Raw genomic sequence first — 16,250 nt, 5'->3', positions numbered from 1 at the left:
TTCTCCATTATCAATTGTGGCATTTCTGGTGCTCTCTAGATCTTCTCCTCCGGTTGCTCTGTTAGGGTTCCTAAACGTTAGAGAAAAGGAAAAGGAATTGAAGCCTCCATTCCATGGTCCTATGTGCAATGCATCTTTCTCCCTCCACAGACATTATTTTGCAAATCCCAATGGTGGAAATGTGAGGAAATGAATCTGAATTTCATGACAATCTAACGGATAATGAGTTCGGGATCATAGTTTTACCGAGACAGCTCTGGGTTTCTGCGGGAAAGGAAAAGTTACAATGTGAAGAGTATTTCTCTCAGTTCTGACACCTTTTCGTAATTCCCAACGATGAGACTGCTCAGAATTGAGTTTCGAACCTTGTGCTTAAATTTCACGACAATCCAATGGTGAATAAGTCTAAGATCGTTATTTTTCTGAAACAGGTTTGGTGGTATGCAAGAAAAAGAGAGAGTTTTGAGAGGAGAAGAGGAAAAAACGAGATTGAGAGAAACATGAGGCATCGTCAATTGAAAACTAGCCTAACACATCTATTTATAGCTAACAACTTATTATTTACTATATATATTTATTTTTATTATTTTATAAAAAGAAACTTTATTTTATTCTCTATCAAATAATAAATAAAATACCCTTTTTATTTTGTCTCAAACCACTATTTTAATTAATAAATTTATTTCTTCTTATTTATTTAATTATAAAAATCTTATCATCTTCTAAAACTATATTTATTTATAAATAATAATTTTTTTTAAAATTAGTTTATGAAAAAATTAATGGGATGTTACACACCACTTGCTTCAACTCATCAACCCATCTTGGAAACCTAATTTATGGTGGAATGCTGAGTCTAAATGTGGTTTGGAACAAAAAAAGGGTTAGAGCTTTGAATTATTGTTCATAGTGGATCACCCTAATTTATGTTTCAGTCCTAAATATATTTAATTTATGTTTTACTCCTTATAAATGCACCCACTTTTCATTTTGGTTCTTCTAAATTATTCAATTTTTATTTTAGTCCCTCTAATTATATTTAATATTGATATAACATGTCAAATGAGTTGTTAATTGATGATCAACTAACATCATTAATTAATATATTTTAAATTTTATTTTACTTTCAAGGATTAATGTGATAATATTATACATTTTTAAGGACCTGAATAAAGTTGGAAAAACATTATTCATTCACTTCATTGCCATGCTTGTTGCCTTTGCAATATCTACCTTTATCCAAAACATTTGTTCACAAAAATGTTCCAAAAAAAAAAAAACAAAAAGAAGACACTTGCCGCCAAATTCCAAATACATTTCTCTGTATAGTTATGTCTTTCCAATGGAGTTACATAACTAACTCATCTAGTTTTCAATAAGACCCTGATAAAAATAATAACAAAGAATTACTCAACTAACTTTTTTAATTAATTCAAGTAACATAAGAAAAATAATTATTCCCTCCTATCTTGATTATAAACAACAAAATCTCTTATTTTTTGGTTTGAAATATAAGTAAATCTCACTTACTCATATCTTATTTAGTGAAGCTCTCTTTAAAATATCATTCATTTAATAAGGTTAAAAACTTTTTTATGTTTAATGTCAAATTCCAATGAAAGATAATGATTGCATTAGGTAAGACCAAAAGATTGGTTTCTGGTTCTCCTATAGTCACCAGACAATGCAAAGAGTATGCATGCAGTACAACACAGTAAAGGTAAACATACCTCTATGCATTTTGTTTCCAAAAAATAAACTACTTTGCTACTTACATCAAATTGTTATTTTTCATAACTTTAGACAATTACATTTTATTGCTTTGGTTGTGAATTGAAAATATCCTTAAGCACATTGATGGAAAACTGACATTCTAAGAAAAATGAGAAAAAGCAGAAGAAGAACTTCTCTTAAACTAATTAAGATGCAAGAGACTAAAACCAAAGATATGCATTTCCATTAGCCTTGGATAACCTCTTAATCAGCCACCATTCTATGAGATTAAGCTAAACCAGCCACAGGGCAACTCTCCTTTGGCAAGTTATTGACACTGACTTTTGGTAACTCCAAAAATGCTGATCTTTTTCTCCTGCCAGGAGAGAGGTGCCCTATTGCTGATTTGCTTAAGTTTTCACCTTGAATTGGTGCTTGTGTCTTGAATTGCCTCTGTTTTATGTGTGTAGCAGTCTTTATAGCAAAGAAGATGGAATAAACCACTAAAACATTGGCATATGCTTGGGGTTATGCCAAGGATATCCATTCACCGAAGGATGTTTTACTTTGGCTGACGATTGTACAGTTTTGATGCTCATAAATTGCTGATTCCTAATGGCCAAGGGTCACAAAGCTTTATTGGTCCTTCCCAACATTTTCAGATTCTTCCGTACTTTAAAGAAGAGAAGTGGAGAAAAGAAGCTGTACCTAAATCAGGGTATATATTAATCTTTTATCATATCAAATTTGTTGAGTGGCATGGCCCTCTTAACCTAAAGGGATTTGGCCTAGTGAAAGTGTGTTAGGTCCACAATACTTAAGAGAGTGTATGAGAATATTTTCATACAAGGAAGTCTCTATTTTGATTTCCTCTAAAAACATCCCCTTGAATAGAAAGTTTATCCATGTCCTCTAACTCCGGAACTGTGAAGTTTCTCCTCCATAATTTTCAGCATTAAAAAAAATGGCATAGGCCTCTTACCATATCTTTCAACTTTTTTTGCTTTATGTGTGTTGCTTTAAATGTCTCCTAGTTTATCAAGTTTTTTTGGGCATTTATTTCTCTATTGTGCCTTTTGATATCAAACATTTTCCACGGTTATGGATTTTTATGACTCATTCATTAGTCATTGCAATATTTTGTTGGCAAAGTTGATGTGGCCAGGACTTTAGGCTCATTTTGCAGTACAGCTCGCCAAGCCAACTTTTTTTTTTGCATTATCATTCATAATTGCTTGTCTTTTAGACCATCTTATTGAGTAATTGACCATCTATATTATTTTGTAATATATCAAGAATGCTGGCTCACATCATGACACAAATATGACCGAGAATGAAGCTGGATTGACAGTGTAAAACTTGGCACATTGAATGTAGACATTGAATGGGACAAACAATTTAATGAGGAGGAAATTTATCACAGTTCTTGCAATTTAATAATTGTACTACTAGTTGTACTATTTTCGAACAAATACTAACACATAAGATTTGAACTGGGACATGCAAAATGTATTTTTGTTTCTTGTAATTACGATCAAACTTAGTTTTAGTTCTTATATTTTCAAATTGTTGAAATTAATTCCTAATTTTTTTTAAAAAAAAAGTATGTGACTTTTTGTCTCTCTGTTAATTTCATTAGTGACAAAATCATATGTTGAAAAAAAAGTAAATCACATATTTTTTAAAAAAAATATTGAAAGATTGATTATTAATTTGAACATACACTATTTTATTATATTAATTAAAATTTATTGAAAATCATGAATTTTTGTAGGTGTCATATCTTATTTAATAACTTTTCTTTATGATGAGTGAATTAGAGAGTGTAATTCTAACTCTCATCAAGTAAATTAACCTATAAGTTACACACAAAAATTACAGAAATTAAAATACATTTTTTTTTCCTTTAAACTATATCTTCTTCTCTTATGTGTTAGAATTTGTTAAAAAAACAGTACGACTAGTAGTACAATCAAGAATTATGAGATAGTTTGTACTCATAGTCATCGAACTTTTCATTTACAATATATATTCGTATATAGCTTTGACTCCTCGCACGTATTTTATACTTCTTGCACCTGGACAATTACAAGATAACCTTTAATATGCAGTTTCTTCAACTTATATGACTTTTAAAAATAGATAAAAGTATCAATATATGGTTACAACTCATTTTAGCAAAAGAATACGTATTAACATTATTTCTTGCACGGAACAGAGCTTTTGTGGGGGAGTGATTGTGGCATAAAAGCAAGAGCAAGTATTGATAGTTTCTTTATTAATTTTTAAATAACAAATTTACTTAAATGCCCTTTGAGTAAAGTGGTTGCATCTAAATTATTAGATATAGAACCCCTAAATTTTATCGTACAATACAAAAAATGAGAAAATATTCTATACATTAACATTATAAAATAATTTTATATTATTATCCTATCAGCAAATCATGTATAATAAATTTATTTATTTTCAATAATAATATTAAAATGACACTAATAATATCAACAATATAAATTTTTTTATACAAATAGTAATTAAATTAAACTTCTAACGATAAATAAGAACATGTAAAAGAAACGAAAGGAGTAATATGCTCATGAAGAGATAGTATTGGGGATTTAAATGTGAAACCTTTAAGTTACAAGGCTAATCTTACCGTTGAGCCAGCCGTCAAGGTTTGACATTGCAAATAACTGACTATAGTAAAAAGGCAAAATTTGTTGCCATTTAAAATGTTTTACCAGAAAATATTCTAAAAAGTCTTATTTTAATTACAAAAATATGACCGCAATTTTTTTAAATGATTTTCGTATAACCGTTCTAAAATTTGTTTTTGGCACCACTATACCAATCTCATATACTTAGGTGGCAAATTGAAGTAACTATTGTGAAATACATACTATAAGCCACTTTCATTTTCTGAACAAGAGATCGATTCATACTTGGAACGTCTTACTTTAATTTTGAAGGTTTGTGATGAATATCATTGTAATTTTTTTTTCAACGATAATGTTACAACATGTACTTGAGTTTGTTGTTATTATTAGTTAGATTGGTTTATTAGTTACACATGCAAATACCGTGTTAGTTTCTGGTTACTTCTTTATTAGTACATAAGTCATGCTTCTGTGTAAAGTGTAATCCCCTTTCCTGATTTAATCTATCTCTAGTTTTTATTTTGCCACATTTTCCAACACATATAACGTTTTTCTCTATGTTTTCACTGTACATGATATAAATCTAGAGCTACATCTTTCCAAGGGGAAACCAATTGCTATTAGTTTCGATTTGGTACGGTACTTCTATAATCTATAGGTTGCTTCAATCACAACTTATGAGAAAAAAGTTATATGACTTAAATGCATATGTGTAGGTACCAAGGTTGTGTGACCACAATTTCGACTACAAGGTCAAGGTTTTTTAGTCTTTATGACTGCAATCCCATTCTAATTGTTGGAAAATATTCAAGTCTCACATCAATTATCTTATTTTTTGAAGTGCAACTTATATTTCTGTTGGATAACTTCACTTAATATCAATTGATTTTGAGATGAAATTGGGACTTTCACGCACCAAGTCCACGACCGTCTCATCCCTTAGAGTGCAACTTATATATTTGTTGAACAATTTCACTTAATGTCAATTGGTTTTGAGATGAAATCTAATAATAATTCGCAATCACAATTTAAAATTTTAATTTGGTAAGCACTACTTGTACGGTTATTTTTAGAAAGAAGGGCATTTTTTTTTTTTGAACATGAGAGAAGGGCATTTTAGTTTTAAAAGAACTGGCTGCAATGCAACCTGTCTCCTTTGTATCACCAAAAGTTATTCTTACTTATTTCTGTATTTCATTTATTAGTCCTCTTCATTTATATTTCACCCTTCCATAAGCAACTTCATATGAACGCATTGACTGTATATATGGGGTATCTGCAAACACTATATATATAACTATAAGCTAATTTAATTAGCTGCATATATGGAAACTCTCATTTGGCAAGTCACTATATTATCATATTATGAAAGTTATTGGTATAGCTTGTTGGTTAAATTTGAAAATCGAGATGATACTGGATAAATCTGAAGTCGTGTATAACACTTTCAGATTGAATCAAATTTCGGGGTTCAACCAAAATTGTTCAATCGGATAAAATCAGAAGATTATAATTTAAGAGTTTTGTTTTGGTCTTGTATGTTTTGTCACTCCGTTATGCTTTCTGAACCAGAATGATTATTTATGATCAAAGAAAAGGTGGTTTTTTGGCGGTTGATGGAAGTTATTTCTTTTTAAAAACTGCCGTTGATGGAAGTTTTAGTAACTTCCATGTAACTTCCAACCGTTGATGGAAATTTTAGTAACTTCCATGTAACTTCCAACCGTTGATGGAAGTTTTAGTAACTTCCATGTAACTTCCAAAATTTGACTAAACCGAACATCTCGTTATTACATTAAAACAAGCGTGCACTCTTATTTTAACATAATAAAGAGATCAATTACACTAAAATATCCAACATAGCTTCATAGGCTGCTTCAAATCACACAATTGTCGTTCCCCATGCTAATTAAACTTCTTTCTTTGATCAACTACATTTTAATTTGCATGTAATATTATGTAAAGTTTGCAAGCTTTATAAACATAATCAAATAGAAAAAGGAAATGAAACAATACAGCATATGCTTGAGTTATGCTATGGATATCCTCGGAGTTGATTCCTCTTGGTTCATCAATAATCTCTTTATTCTTCCTTTTCCTCTTTGTTGCAGAAGGGGAATCAGTTAATGATGAGTATTTATTCAATTTTCTTTAATTTCCTTCTCTCTGGAATCCCTTTTCCGATCTTGAGATTTGGAGAGAGAAAAGCCACCCAGACAATATCACGGAGAAGCTTCATAGATGCATTAGAAAATATGATTATAATATTTTTCTGTTCACTTTAACGATCGACGAGTCAACTAAAAAAATAAACCTATTCGACTCACCATCAGCTCACCAAAATTAATATTAGGAAAGAGAAAAAAAACAGAAAGAAAACTAAGAACACGAAAAACATATGAAAAAACAATGCGAAAATCTAAAAAAAAACTAATAAATTTGCACATCAATAAAGTTATAAACACATAATAACATCATCAATTATCATGTTATAAACTCTCTCATACCTATTTTTTGATCCTACGAATAAAAAATTATCCATGTCGTGTTAGTATCATTTTGTTGACATTTATTCTTGTGTTTAATATGATAATTAATTAAAAAAAAAAAAAGAGGTAAACCCAACTTATTTAAGTTAGAACACCTTAATTGCCGTGATAATTATGTGATATATGATATATGTCAGAATGTCAGTATATATAATTGAAAATCTTAGGAGCCAATATTTTTACAATGTAACACACTGGTGAATCAAGTTGAACTCGGTTCAGACACGTGTCTGTAAAAAAAATTGACCAAACACGTTTTGCAAATTATTTTGTCGATTCAACAAAATTTGAGTTTGCATGTTTGGTTTGAACAAATAATTATAAGAATATATTTTTTTCTTCTAATTGTTAAAAGTTTATATAAGAAATAGTAAAAAATGATTTTTTTTTATTTTCATTATTCCGTGTATGAATTTTAAAAATAATGTGATTTATTTTTTGCAATTATCTTTAAAAATATAAAATAATTAAAAGATAAATGTTTTTTACCCAAACTATATGCTTAATTTAAGTAAATCACTGTTTGAAATCCCAAATATGCAAACATTTATTTCTTAAGCATGTTTTGAAAATAAACACCAATCTTTTTTCATAATAATTATCGTTTTAATTTTTTCACACAAATTAAGAAAATATTAAATAAATAAAATAATAATAATTTTACAAAACTAACTTTATTATTAATATTATATTGAAAAATCAAAATAACACTTATTAAAAATATTAATAAAAAAATAATATTACATTAAAAAGTTAAAATATTTTTTTTCGATCATATAGGATACTGAGAGAGTACATCTCATAAGACTATAGAAAAACATCTCATCATAGTTTGCTGCCCTAGGTCTAGCTCTGGGGTGACTTCCATCTTTCATGTGGTCGAGCAAATGGCAAAGCAAATAAGGTGAAATACCTATTGAATCATTTTGACATTCAAGTTAGGCAAAGCTCAACAAAGGATGTAGAATTAGAGTGAATTGTGCGCGCCAACAAATACATTGGGGAAGCTCTCTTTGTATATAACAGGGGTAAATGTCCTCCATGCATTAATGACCCTTTGAAATCTAAGAATAATGCATGACATAAGAGTTTTTTTTTTTTTTTTATCGGTAGCTATCGAAAATAAATATAAATAGATTTATAATAACTCATATTTTGCTCACTCAATATTTTAATTTAATTAATGGTTTGCAACTTAAGAAAAGTTACTAAAATTCTTTCTAAGATATTGTTTAAACATGCTACTTGGAACTCAATTATATTAGAAATTACATATATCAATTGATTTGTTTATTAGAAATTATATATCAAATTAAAATAATTATAAAAGAAGAAAAAAAATTCTAGCCCCCTTCTAGATGTGGATCTGTCCCTACCTGTGATCTTCTAATTTTTGATAAAGTTTAACTAATAATACTATGAATCCAAAAAAAAAAAAAAAAAGTGAGCTTGATCTTAAAACAATCTGGCATAATTTGTGTTTTGATTGGTTTTTAATAAACTTGGTTTGTCCATAAAAGAAATATAGAATGAGTTAGAAAGTATTTTACTATCATTGCAAAAAAAAAGTTTTTTTTTTTCTTTCCAAGTCATGGAAGTCAAGTATTGATAACTAAAAGTAGTGATTTTTCTATGCAAACAAGTTTGGACTCAAAAGAAAATTAAAGACAAATTCACTTGACTTCCCAACAAAATATTAATGCAAACATTACATTATAAAATCATCATTTCTTTCTACCTAAATTTGATAATCTTATAATGTAGTGTTTTCTATTAATAAAAAAATTCATTGGGAAGTCAAGTGATTTTGTCTTTAATTTCTACCTAAATTTCTATCAACCTGCCCACAAAAAACAAAAATATTTCTATCAAGCTGTTAACGAATTATTTGCAAATTAAGCTCACTTACACTACATTACCTTTCTCAGTATGTAGTTGCACTGCATGCAGGGGCAAAGGAAACAAATGTTTAAGTCAAGCACTCACAGGGCAGCTCTCCTTTGGCAAGTTGATTACTATTTATGAGGCATATTTTGGTAGCTCTGAATTAATCCAAAGTAATCACCATTACCTGCCAAAAGAGACATGCCCTATGAATGATTTGCTTACTTACTAATGAACACAAGTCCCTCTGATCACTCACTCCCTTGCTCCCTATAAACTGTGTCTACACCTTTGCTACTTTGTCAAGTAGTGATTGACACCCCCTACAAATTATATAGGCACAACATTTGGGGGTAGCCATAGACACATTGGCATCTACTCGAGGGTTATGCTTTGGATATACTCGTCCAGCTAAAATCTGTTTACTTCCCCTTTCATTTTATTTATTTTTTAGAATATTGGCATATTGCTTTTCAAAGAATCCTGATATATATGCTCCATTACATTAAGTTGTTGAGTGACCACAGCCAAGGTCATAAGGTCGGTCACCATCAACAAGCACAGCATGTCTTCGGATCTCTTTCTTTCCAACTCTATTGTGCATTTGGAAAATTCTTGGTTACCTTACCTCTTTTGATTTGACTCACAATTTCTTGGTCCCTCAATATTTAGTCCTTTTAAAAAATTTATATGTTTTTAGTCCCCACGGAGACTGTGTTTTGTCCCTAACAAGGGACTAAAATCACATCACTTTTATTAAATATAAGATTAAAAACAATTTTCTTTATACCGACTAAAACTAACGTTTCTAATTTTTTTGAAGAAACAAAACATATTTTATATTTGTATGCGTGTGTGAAATTTTACACCAGTGAAGACTAACATTTTATATCCTCTTCAAAAAAAAAATAGCATTGTATATATAGTTAATATTAATAATAATATATGAAATAAACAATTGGATTGTGTTCTGGACCAACATTCAAGAGGCCCAAAAACCGCAATAATGCATTGACCCAATAGACTATTAGCTTAATGATGTATATGCATAACACACGCATCTCCGAAAATTATGAGAAGTGGAAAAGTCATATCATCCTGTTATATCCTTGGGACTGCTATTGTCACTACCAACTTTACTATATTACCCATGTGAGCTTTTATTTTTTTATTTTTTGAAAATTCCCTTCCAATGGAAATACGTTGAACAAGTCTATAACGGAATTATATTTCCGTTACTCACACAAGGATGAAAAAAAATAAAACAACAAAAATATAATACTATATAATGTATAATAAAATCATGTTTTGATTATACATAAAGGGAGTAAACAAAAATAAAGTAATGAAAATACAATTTTGTTACATAATGCGTAATGAAATCCGATTTTATTATATAATGTGCAACGAAAATTATATTTTTGTTGTTGGTTCATGCCCAATACCAACAACAACACAAACTCCATCCTTGATCATCATCTCAAATCCATTAACAACAACACAAATTCAAAAACAACAATACATGCAACAAAATGGATCGACAATGGGGTGGGTGGGTGTGTTCGCGGATCAACGACGGGTGGGGTGGGGTTCGCATAAATCGACGATAGGGTAGGGTGGGCTGCACAGATCTAGACGTATGTGGCATGGATTAATGAAGGGGGCGAGGTAGTTGATGAGGCACAGATTGACAATTTTGGATCTAAGGAGAAGGAATGGGGTGTAGGAATTTGGTGAGTGGACAAAAAAGAAATTTCAGAGGTTGATAGTGTGAATAGTAAATCTGGTAGTGATAAGTTATTCCCTATCCTTCATGCCCACTTAAAAGGGACAAACCACCCATGAGAGTTCTGAAGCTCAACATAAAAGGACAAGAGGCAATTAAGGTAATTAAATTTCCACTCTCCAATTTGATCACCTCTCAATTCTCTTTCGTAATGACTTGAGTGCTAAAGTCTTTAGTGACCACAACTCAAAGGCATTGTAAGATAATTTTGCAAATCACACGAAGCTACGACGGTTCATTTTCTCCTATCAGAGTTGATCTCTCGTAAAATATTCAACTCTTTATAACTAGCCGCTGCTAGCTCTTTGGTGTGATCGTCTAATTTTGACATAAAGTTCGAGTATTTACAAAATACAGGGACAAAAGTGAGGCTTTAAAAGTTAAGAACAAAAAGTAAAGATTATCAATTTTACAAGAATGAAAAATACCATTAACAGTAAAAAAAATACATGAAGAGATAAAATATACTTAAATATATTTTTATTACCTAATAAATTTCAGATTTTAAGTTTAATATTTTTTTAAAAATTGCATATATTTTAGTCCTTTATTTTTTTTTGCTAATAATTAGTTCTTGGGAAGATTAAAACTATGGAACAAAAGTGTAAAAATTTAACCTCCCAAAAGATTAATTATGAGCAATAAAAATAAATAAAGGATTAAAAAAGGACAAAATTTTAGAGAGATTAAAACTTGATTATGCTGGAGATGTGGACTTTGCTGTCATCCTAATTGGGGGAGTACTGCCCCTCTCTTTGCACTAGCCTCCCATATTTATTAAAACTTATAATCTAAAATTTGAGAGAACTAAAAAATTAGTTAATTCTATACAATGTGATCGTGATTTCTTCCATCCTATCACCACTAATAAGATTAGAAGAACAACATTGACAATTATAAGCTATAACATGTAAATAATTAACAAAATAATTTTAAAAAAATGACAACATTAAATAACCTAAAAAAGAAAAATGTTCCTAGTCATTGAAAAGGTTTAGTCTAACGATGACACCAGGGTAAACATCATCTGGGTCTTCAACATGCGGGTTCCACAACCATATTTGGGGATCCCTACACTTCTCGGCAATGCTGTACAAGGTTTCCCCTTCTCTGACCTCATAGAATTCACTACATGGTTCTTCCAAAGTGTGCTTCTCTACATCAATAGTGGGAGAAGAACACTCTTCTATGTTGGGCACCAATCGTAACGCTAACACTATTAAAAGGAACCATGATACTGGTTCAAGCCCACGCATGCGTGCCTTCTTGATTCTTGTTGACTTTGCTATTGTAGAAGAAGAAGAAAAAAAAGAAATCAAGAAACAACCAGAATTAAAGATATTCCAAAGAATAATATTAAGTGATACATTTTTAATGATATGAGGTTTGAATAATTACCTTGCGTCTTTACGTCGAAGTCTTTTTTGGTTGAAAGGGCTTGTAGTTTAGTAGCCATGTAATTCAGAATCATTGCAACAACTAACTTACTTTAGCCCCTATTTGGATACAACATATTTTAAGCGTTTTTCAGAGCTTCTTTAGTAGAAAAAGTTTTAAATTTCAAGTAAAAAAATTCTCAAAATTAAAGTACTTATAATTTGTATTCAAATAGACCCTTATTCTTTGGAACTTGTTATGATTCTGATATAATTCTAATAATTTGAAAATTTTGGCAGTTTTGATTTTGCATTTTTTATGTTTAGTTTTTTTTAGATAACCGTTAACACTTAGAGTTACATGTAGTTATTGTTATAACTGAATTCTTATAATTATCCTAAAAGATGGTGTCCTAGGTATGCTAATTTTCCGTCACCAACAAAAAAAAAAAAAAAGATATGCCAAATCTTATTTTTTGTTTTAAATTATCATTAGTAATCAATTTAAAGATTTAAAAGGAATAGAATTGTAAATAAAAAATAAAAAAATACATGTGTTAGTATATGAGAGGTTTCACAAAACATTATTGATAAACATAATATTAATAAAATTGGGAAAAGAAAAAAAGGAAAGAAACAATGTAGTATATATATATATATATATATATATATATATATATATATATATATATATATATATATATATATATATATATATATATATAATGTTGTTATTTAAATGATTATATTGCATCGATAATATAAAGTATATCTTATCTTTTAAATAACATCATGTGTTAATCATTCATTTTATTCCCCTTTTCAAAAAAATTGTCAATTCAAATTTCTCTTCATCTCATATGGCTGTATATAAGGGCATATGTCTGTTTAAATTTTAAATTTAAATTTAGAATAATGCACATAAATAATGTAAATATTTTTATTATTATTATGCAATTATAAACTTTCATATAACAAAAATGGTTGAATTTTATAATAATTATTTAAAAAATTATATTTAAGTTATTTCTAATCTAATTAATTGATCGTGTATATCTACATTGACAATGTATATATAAATGAAAATTAACTTATAATTAAAACATGATCATTTGTATATGAGTTTAATGAACATGTACCGATCAGCCAGCAACAAAACATGAATATTCATTAATAATATAAAATAATTTTATATTATGTTTCAATTATAAACTATGATTAATATAATTTTTAAGATAATTTTATTATAAAAGTAAACAAATTTAACTTACAAGATAATTATGATTGGATGATAACTAATTTAATATAATTTTTCATATCTCATTTTATTCTTTTATCAGCTACGAAATTGTTTATTAAAGTTTTATAATTAAGTTTTTCTAAAATCTCATTACCAATATATAAAAATAAATAAATTCATTCAATCTATCCTTTAACATAGATAAATAGAATAAAATTTGAATAATTTTCATTTAAAAAAACTATGTTCAACAATAACAATAACTACAAGTATTGTTGATAATATTTTAGAAATAATACATGCATTTAAAAAAATCTTGTAATATATAATTTTATGGAAGTATGATTTATATTTGGAATTTATTTTTGTTATTACATAATCTAAAAATAAAATAAAAAACAGAATCCAAAAAAGTGCAATTTTATAAAACTTGTGTGTAAATATTAAGTTAAACTTTTTTTTTACTTCTTGCAATATCTTTTTTTTTTAAAACAGATCAGTATCTTTAATATTACGATAAGAACTTGTCTTTCTAATATACTGTGAGTGATTGCAATAACTTATCCATAATTAATTAATAAAAAAAATCACTACAAGAAAATGATATATACCTACAGACAAAAATCATCACTATATGTTAAAAATGCGTAAGTAAATGTATTAAATACTTTGTCCTACGGACATCTTGGCCATCAACTTTGAGGGGACATATAGTGACGGATTATAATCTGTCAGTAGAGATTTTATCTATAGATTTACTTTCACCTACAATTACATTTGATTTTCATTATATATGATTCCTATAATTCACAATATGCGTAGGTAAAAGTCATTAACTTATATCTACTACCTCTAACTGTAGGTAAAACCATTAACTTGTACTTACAACTTTCAAGTATAGGTAAAAGTCATTAACTTATGTCTACCATTAATATAGTTTTAAACAACTCTTACATGATCCCACCTTTAGATGATCTTTAAATGGCAAAAAATATTTTTTTAATCTTAAGCAATGTTATTTATAGAAATAACCAAGCTTAATTTTAAGCAACCACATGATACTTAAATCTTCTCTAATGAAATAAAATAAAAAAACTAAACAATGATGTCTTGAAATAAGCAATTTCTTAAGCAACTAGCTGAAAATGCTTTTAATGCATTGAAATAAACTAATCCAATACACTCATCTATAATAAACTAATCAAATACAAGCCTAGCTTATTTTAGTCTTTTGGTCAAATGAATCTTTAACAAGCTTCATTAATTCAACCATCCTCAATCATAGTTAATCCTGACATTCCATTATTCTTTCTTCCAATTTAACAAGCTTCCTAAAAAGGTGCCGGAAGAGAATCTCTGTAACTCTTTTGTGAATATTTCTGATAGCAGACGCAAGAAAAGCTGGTGCAATTGCCCATCCAACCCTCCAACCTGATGATACATGACAGACCAACACTGAGTTAAAGGCATTCTTTATAACAATGATGAGAAAGCTAAAAAAACTTCCAATGTAGTTTGGTTCATACAGCTTTGACCTGTTACCTGTGACGCTGGATGATTTTGACAAAGAAGATGTTATAACAGTCTGCTATTGCATTCCAGTAAATGAGGCTAGGGATATATGTTTTAGGTTGTCATACGTTATATGCTCATATACCTACATTAAAAGAAGGCAAAACATTACACTATTTAAATGCAACACAAATATTCTAGTCTTGCAAATTTGAAATTCCAAGTAATTTTCCTTGTTGTTAGGCAAATTCATACAGAGAAGTACAGTAATCCTAATTAAAAAGCAGATAATCAGTGATAACTTTTTTTAAAGGAAAAGTCAATTAATGGAAAAAAAAATAAAATAGAAAAAATGTCATGAGATAGTTAGCTATCATCAGATAAAAGTCATACCTATCACAAGTGAATAAATTATAAGAAGTTTGACATGAGAAGGGTAATAGTTTGCAAACAAGAAACAACAACAATTTGCAAGAATAATAAAGGTCAGTGTCAGTGCTTTGGGCACATTAATCACCATTACCTGAGCAGAAGTTTTCTCCTTCTACTCCAAAGCCTTCTGCTTATTCCTTCTCAATCATACTTGCAGCAACATCCACTTTACCCTGGAGAAGGAAGAAAAGATAATCACTTACTAAAGATATTTAACAACTCCAAAATTCAGGAATTCTGCAATACTCAACTTGGATAGTGTATACAACATTGAGGTTATTTAATGACGGGGAAAAATTAGGTTTGATTGACAAAGCAAGTTGCATAACCAAAATAATAGATTGTGATTATAAATCTATGCAATCCAACAATAGTGAAACAAAATGATATGATCATCACTATTACCTGGTAGCAATCTACAGCTTTTTCAAGGTTTTCACGATCTTTATATATAACTCCGAGATTGTTACAGGCTTTCGCACAATGTGGATTGAAGTGAAAGGCAAGTTCATAGAATACAATGGCCTAAACTCAAACACCTTGCACAAAGTTCCTTTGAAGGTACATATTACTTGTTGATTTAATGACTTCTAAGTTTGTTCCTTAGCTATTGTCCTTAAATCTTACTTCTCCAAGATCATTTTCTAGATCTGTAGAGGTATTGTGATGTTTAACTTTCAACAATAAATGAGGATGCTACTTTCCTAGCAGTAGCACAATCTACCAAAAAGGACTATTTCTCAGACTCAGAGGCCCCTGGTTTGCTATGAATGAAGTTACTTTCTGTAAATTCTTTGATGTTCTTTTATCCTATTTTGGTGTTCAAGTTTATCTTCACTTTTTGGCATGTGTGATAAGTATGTAAGAACAAACATATAATATTTAGGTGGATGTATCAATGGTTTGAAGCTGTAAATTTGGAATACCTTTCTCATTTGATTTATGAACACCAAAAAATATGTATACTTACATATTTTAGCATTTAATTTGTGGCCAGAGGTCTTATTTTTTAGAGTGTCAGTAGTCCACTTTAAAACATACTGCCTTGTGATGATTTTTCAAGCAATGACTACTTTGAAGTCTACAGTTTAGGAAGCAAAT

General features: G+C 29.2%; 1 protein-coding gene and 2 non-coding genes across 3 annotated transcripts; all 3 read right to left on the bottom strand.

The window, feature by feature from the left end:
- Positions 1-2,008: 2,008 nt before the first annotated feature.
- MIR399H (microRNA MIR399h) lies at positions 2,009-2,122 on the bottom strand. The gene has a single exon (NR_126704.1). It is a non-coding gene; the product is annotated as a microRNA MIR399h (primary transcript).
- A 6,772-nt stretch (positions 2,123-8,894) lies between these two features.
- Positions 8,895-9,022, bottom strand: MIR399L (microRNA MIR399l). Its single transcript, NR_161701.1, has one exon. It is a non-coding gene; the product is annotated as a microRNA MIR399l (primary transcript).
- Positions 9,023-11,566: 2,544 nt separating this feature from the next.
- On the bottom strand, positions 11,567-12,045 carry LOC102662787 (uncharacterized). The gene is made up of 2 exons (XM_006588186.1): positions 11,988-12,045; positions 11,567-11,874 (listed from the first exon to the last, which is right to left on the bottom strand). Exons 1-2 carry the CDS (start codon positions 12,043-12,045, stop codon positions 11,567-11,569), a joined length of 366 nt encoding a protein of 121 aa, XP_006588249.1.
- Positions 12,046-16,250: the final 4,205 nt, after the last annotated feature.

This window comes from Glycine max, chromosome 9 (assembly GCF_000004515.6).
Source record: "Glycine max cultivar Williams 82 chromosome 9, Glycine_max_v4.0, whole genome shotgun sequence".
Lineage (NCBI taxonomy): Eukaryota > Viridiplantae > Streptophyta > Magnoliopsida > Fabales > Fabaceae > Glycine > Glycine max.
Note: the sequence above shows the minus strand (reverse complement) of the source record. Positions and strands in the feature narration are given on the sequence as shown.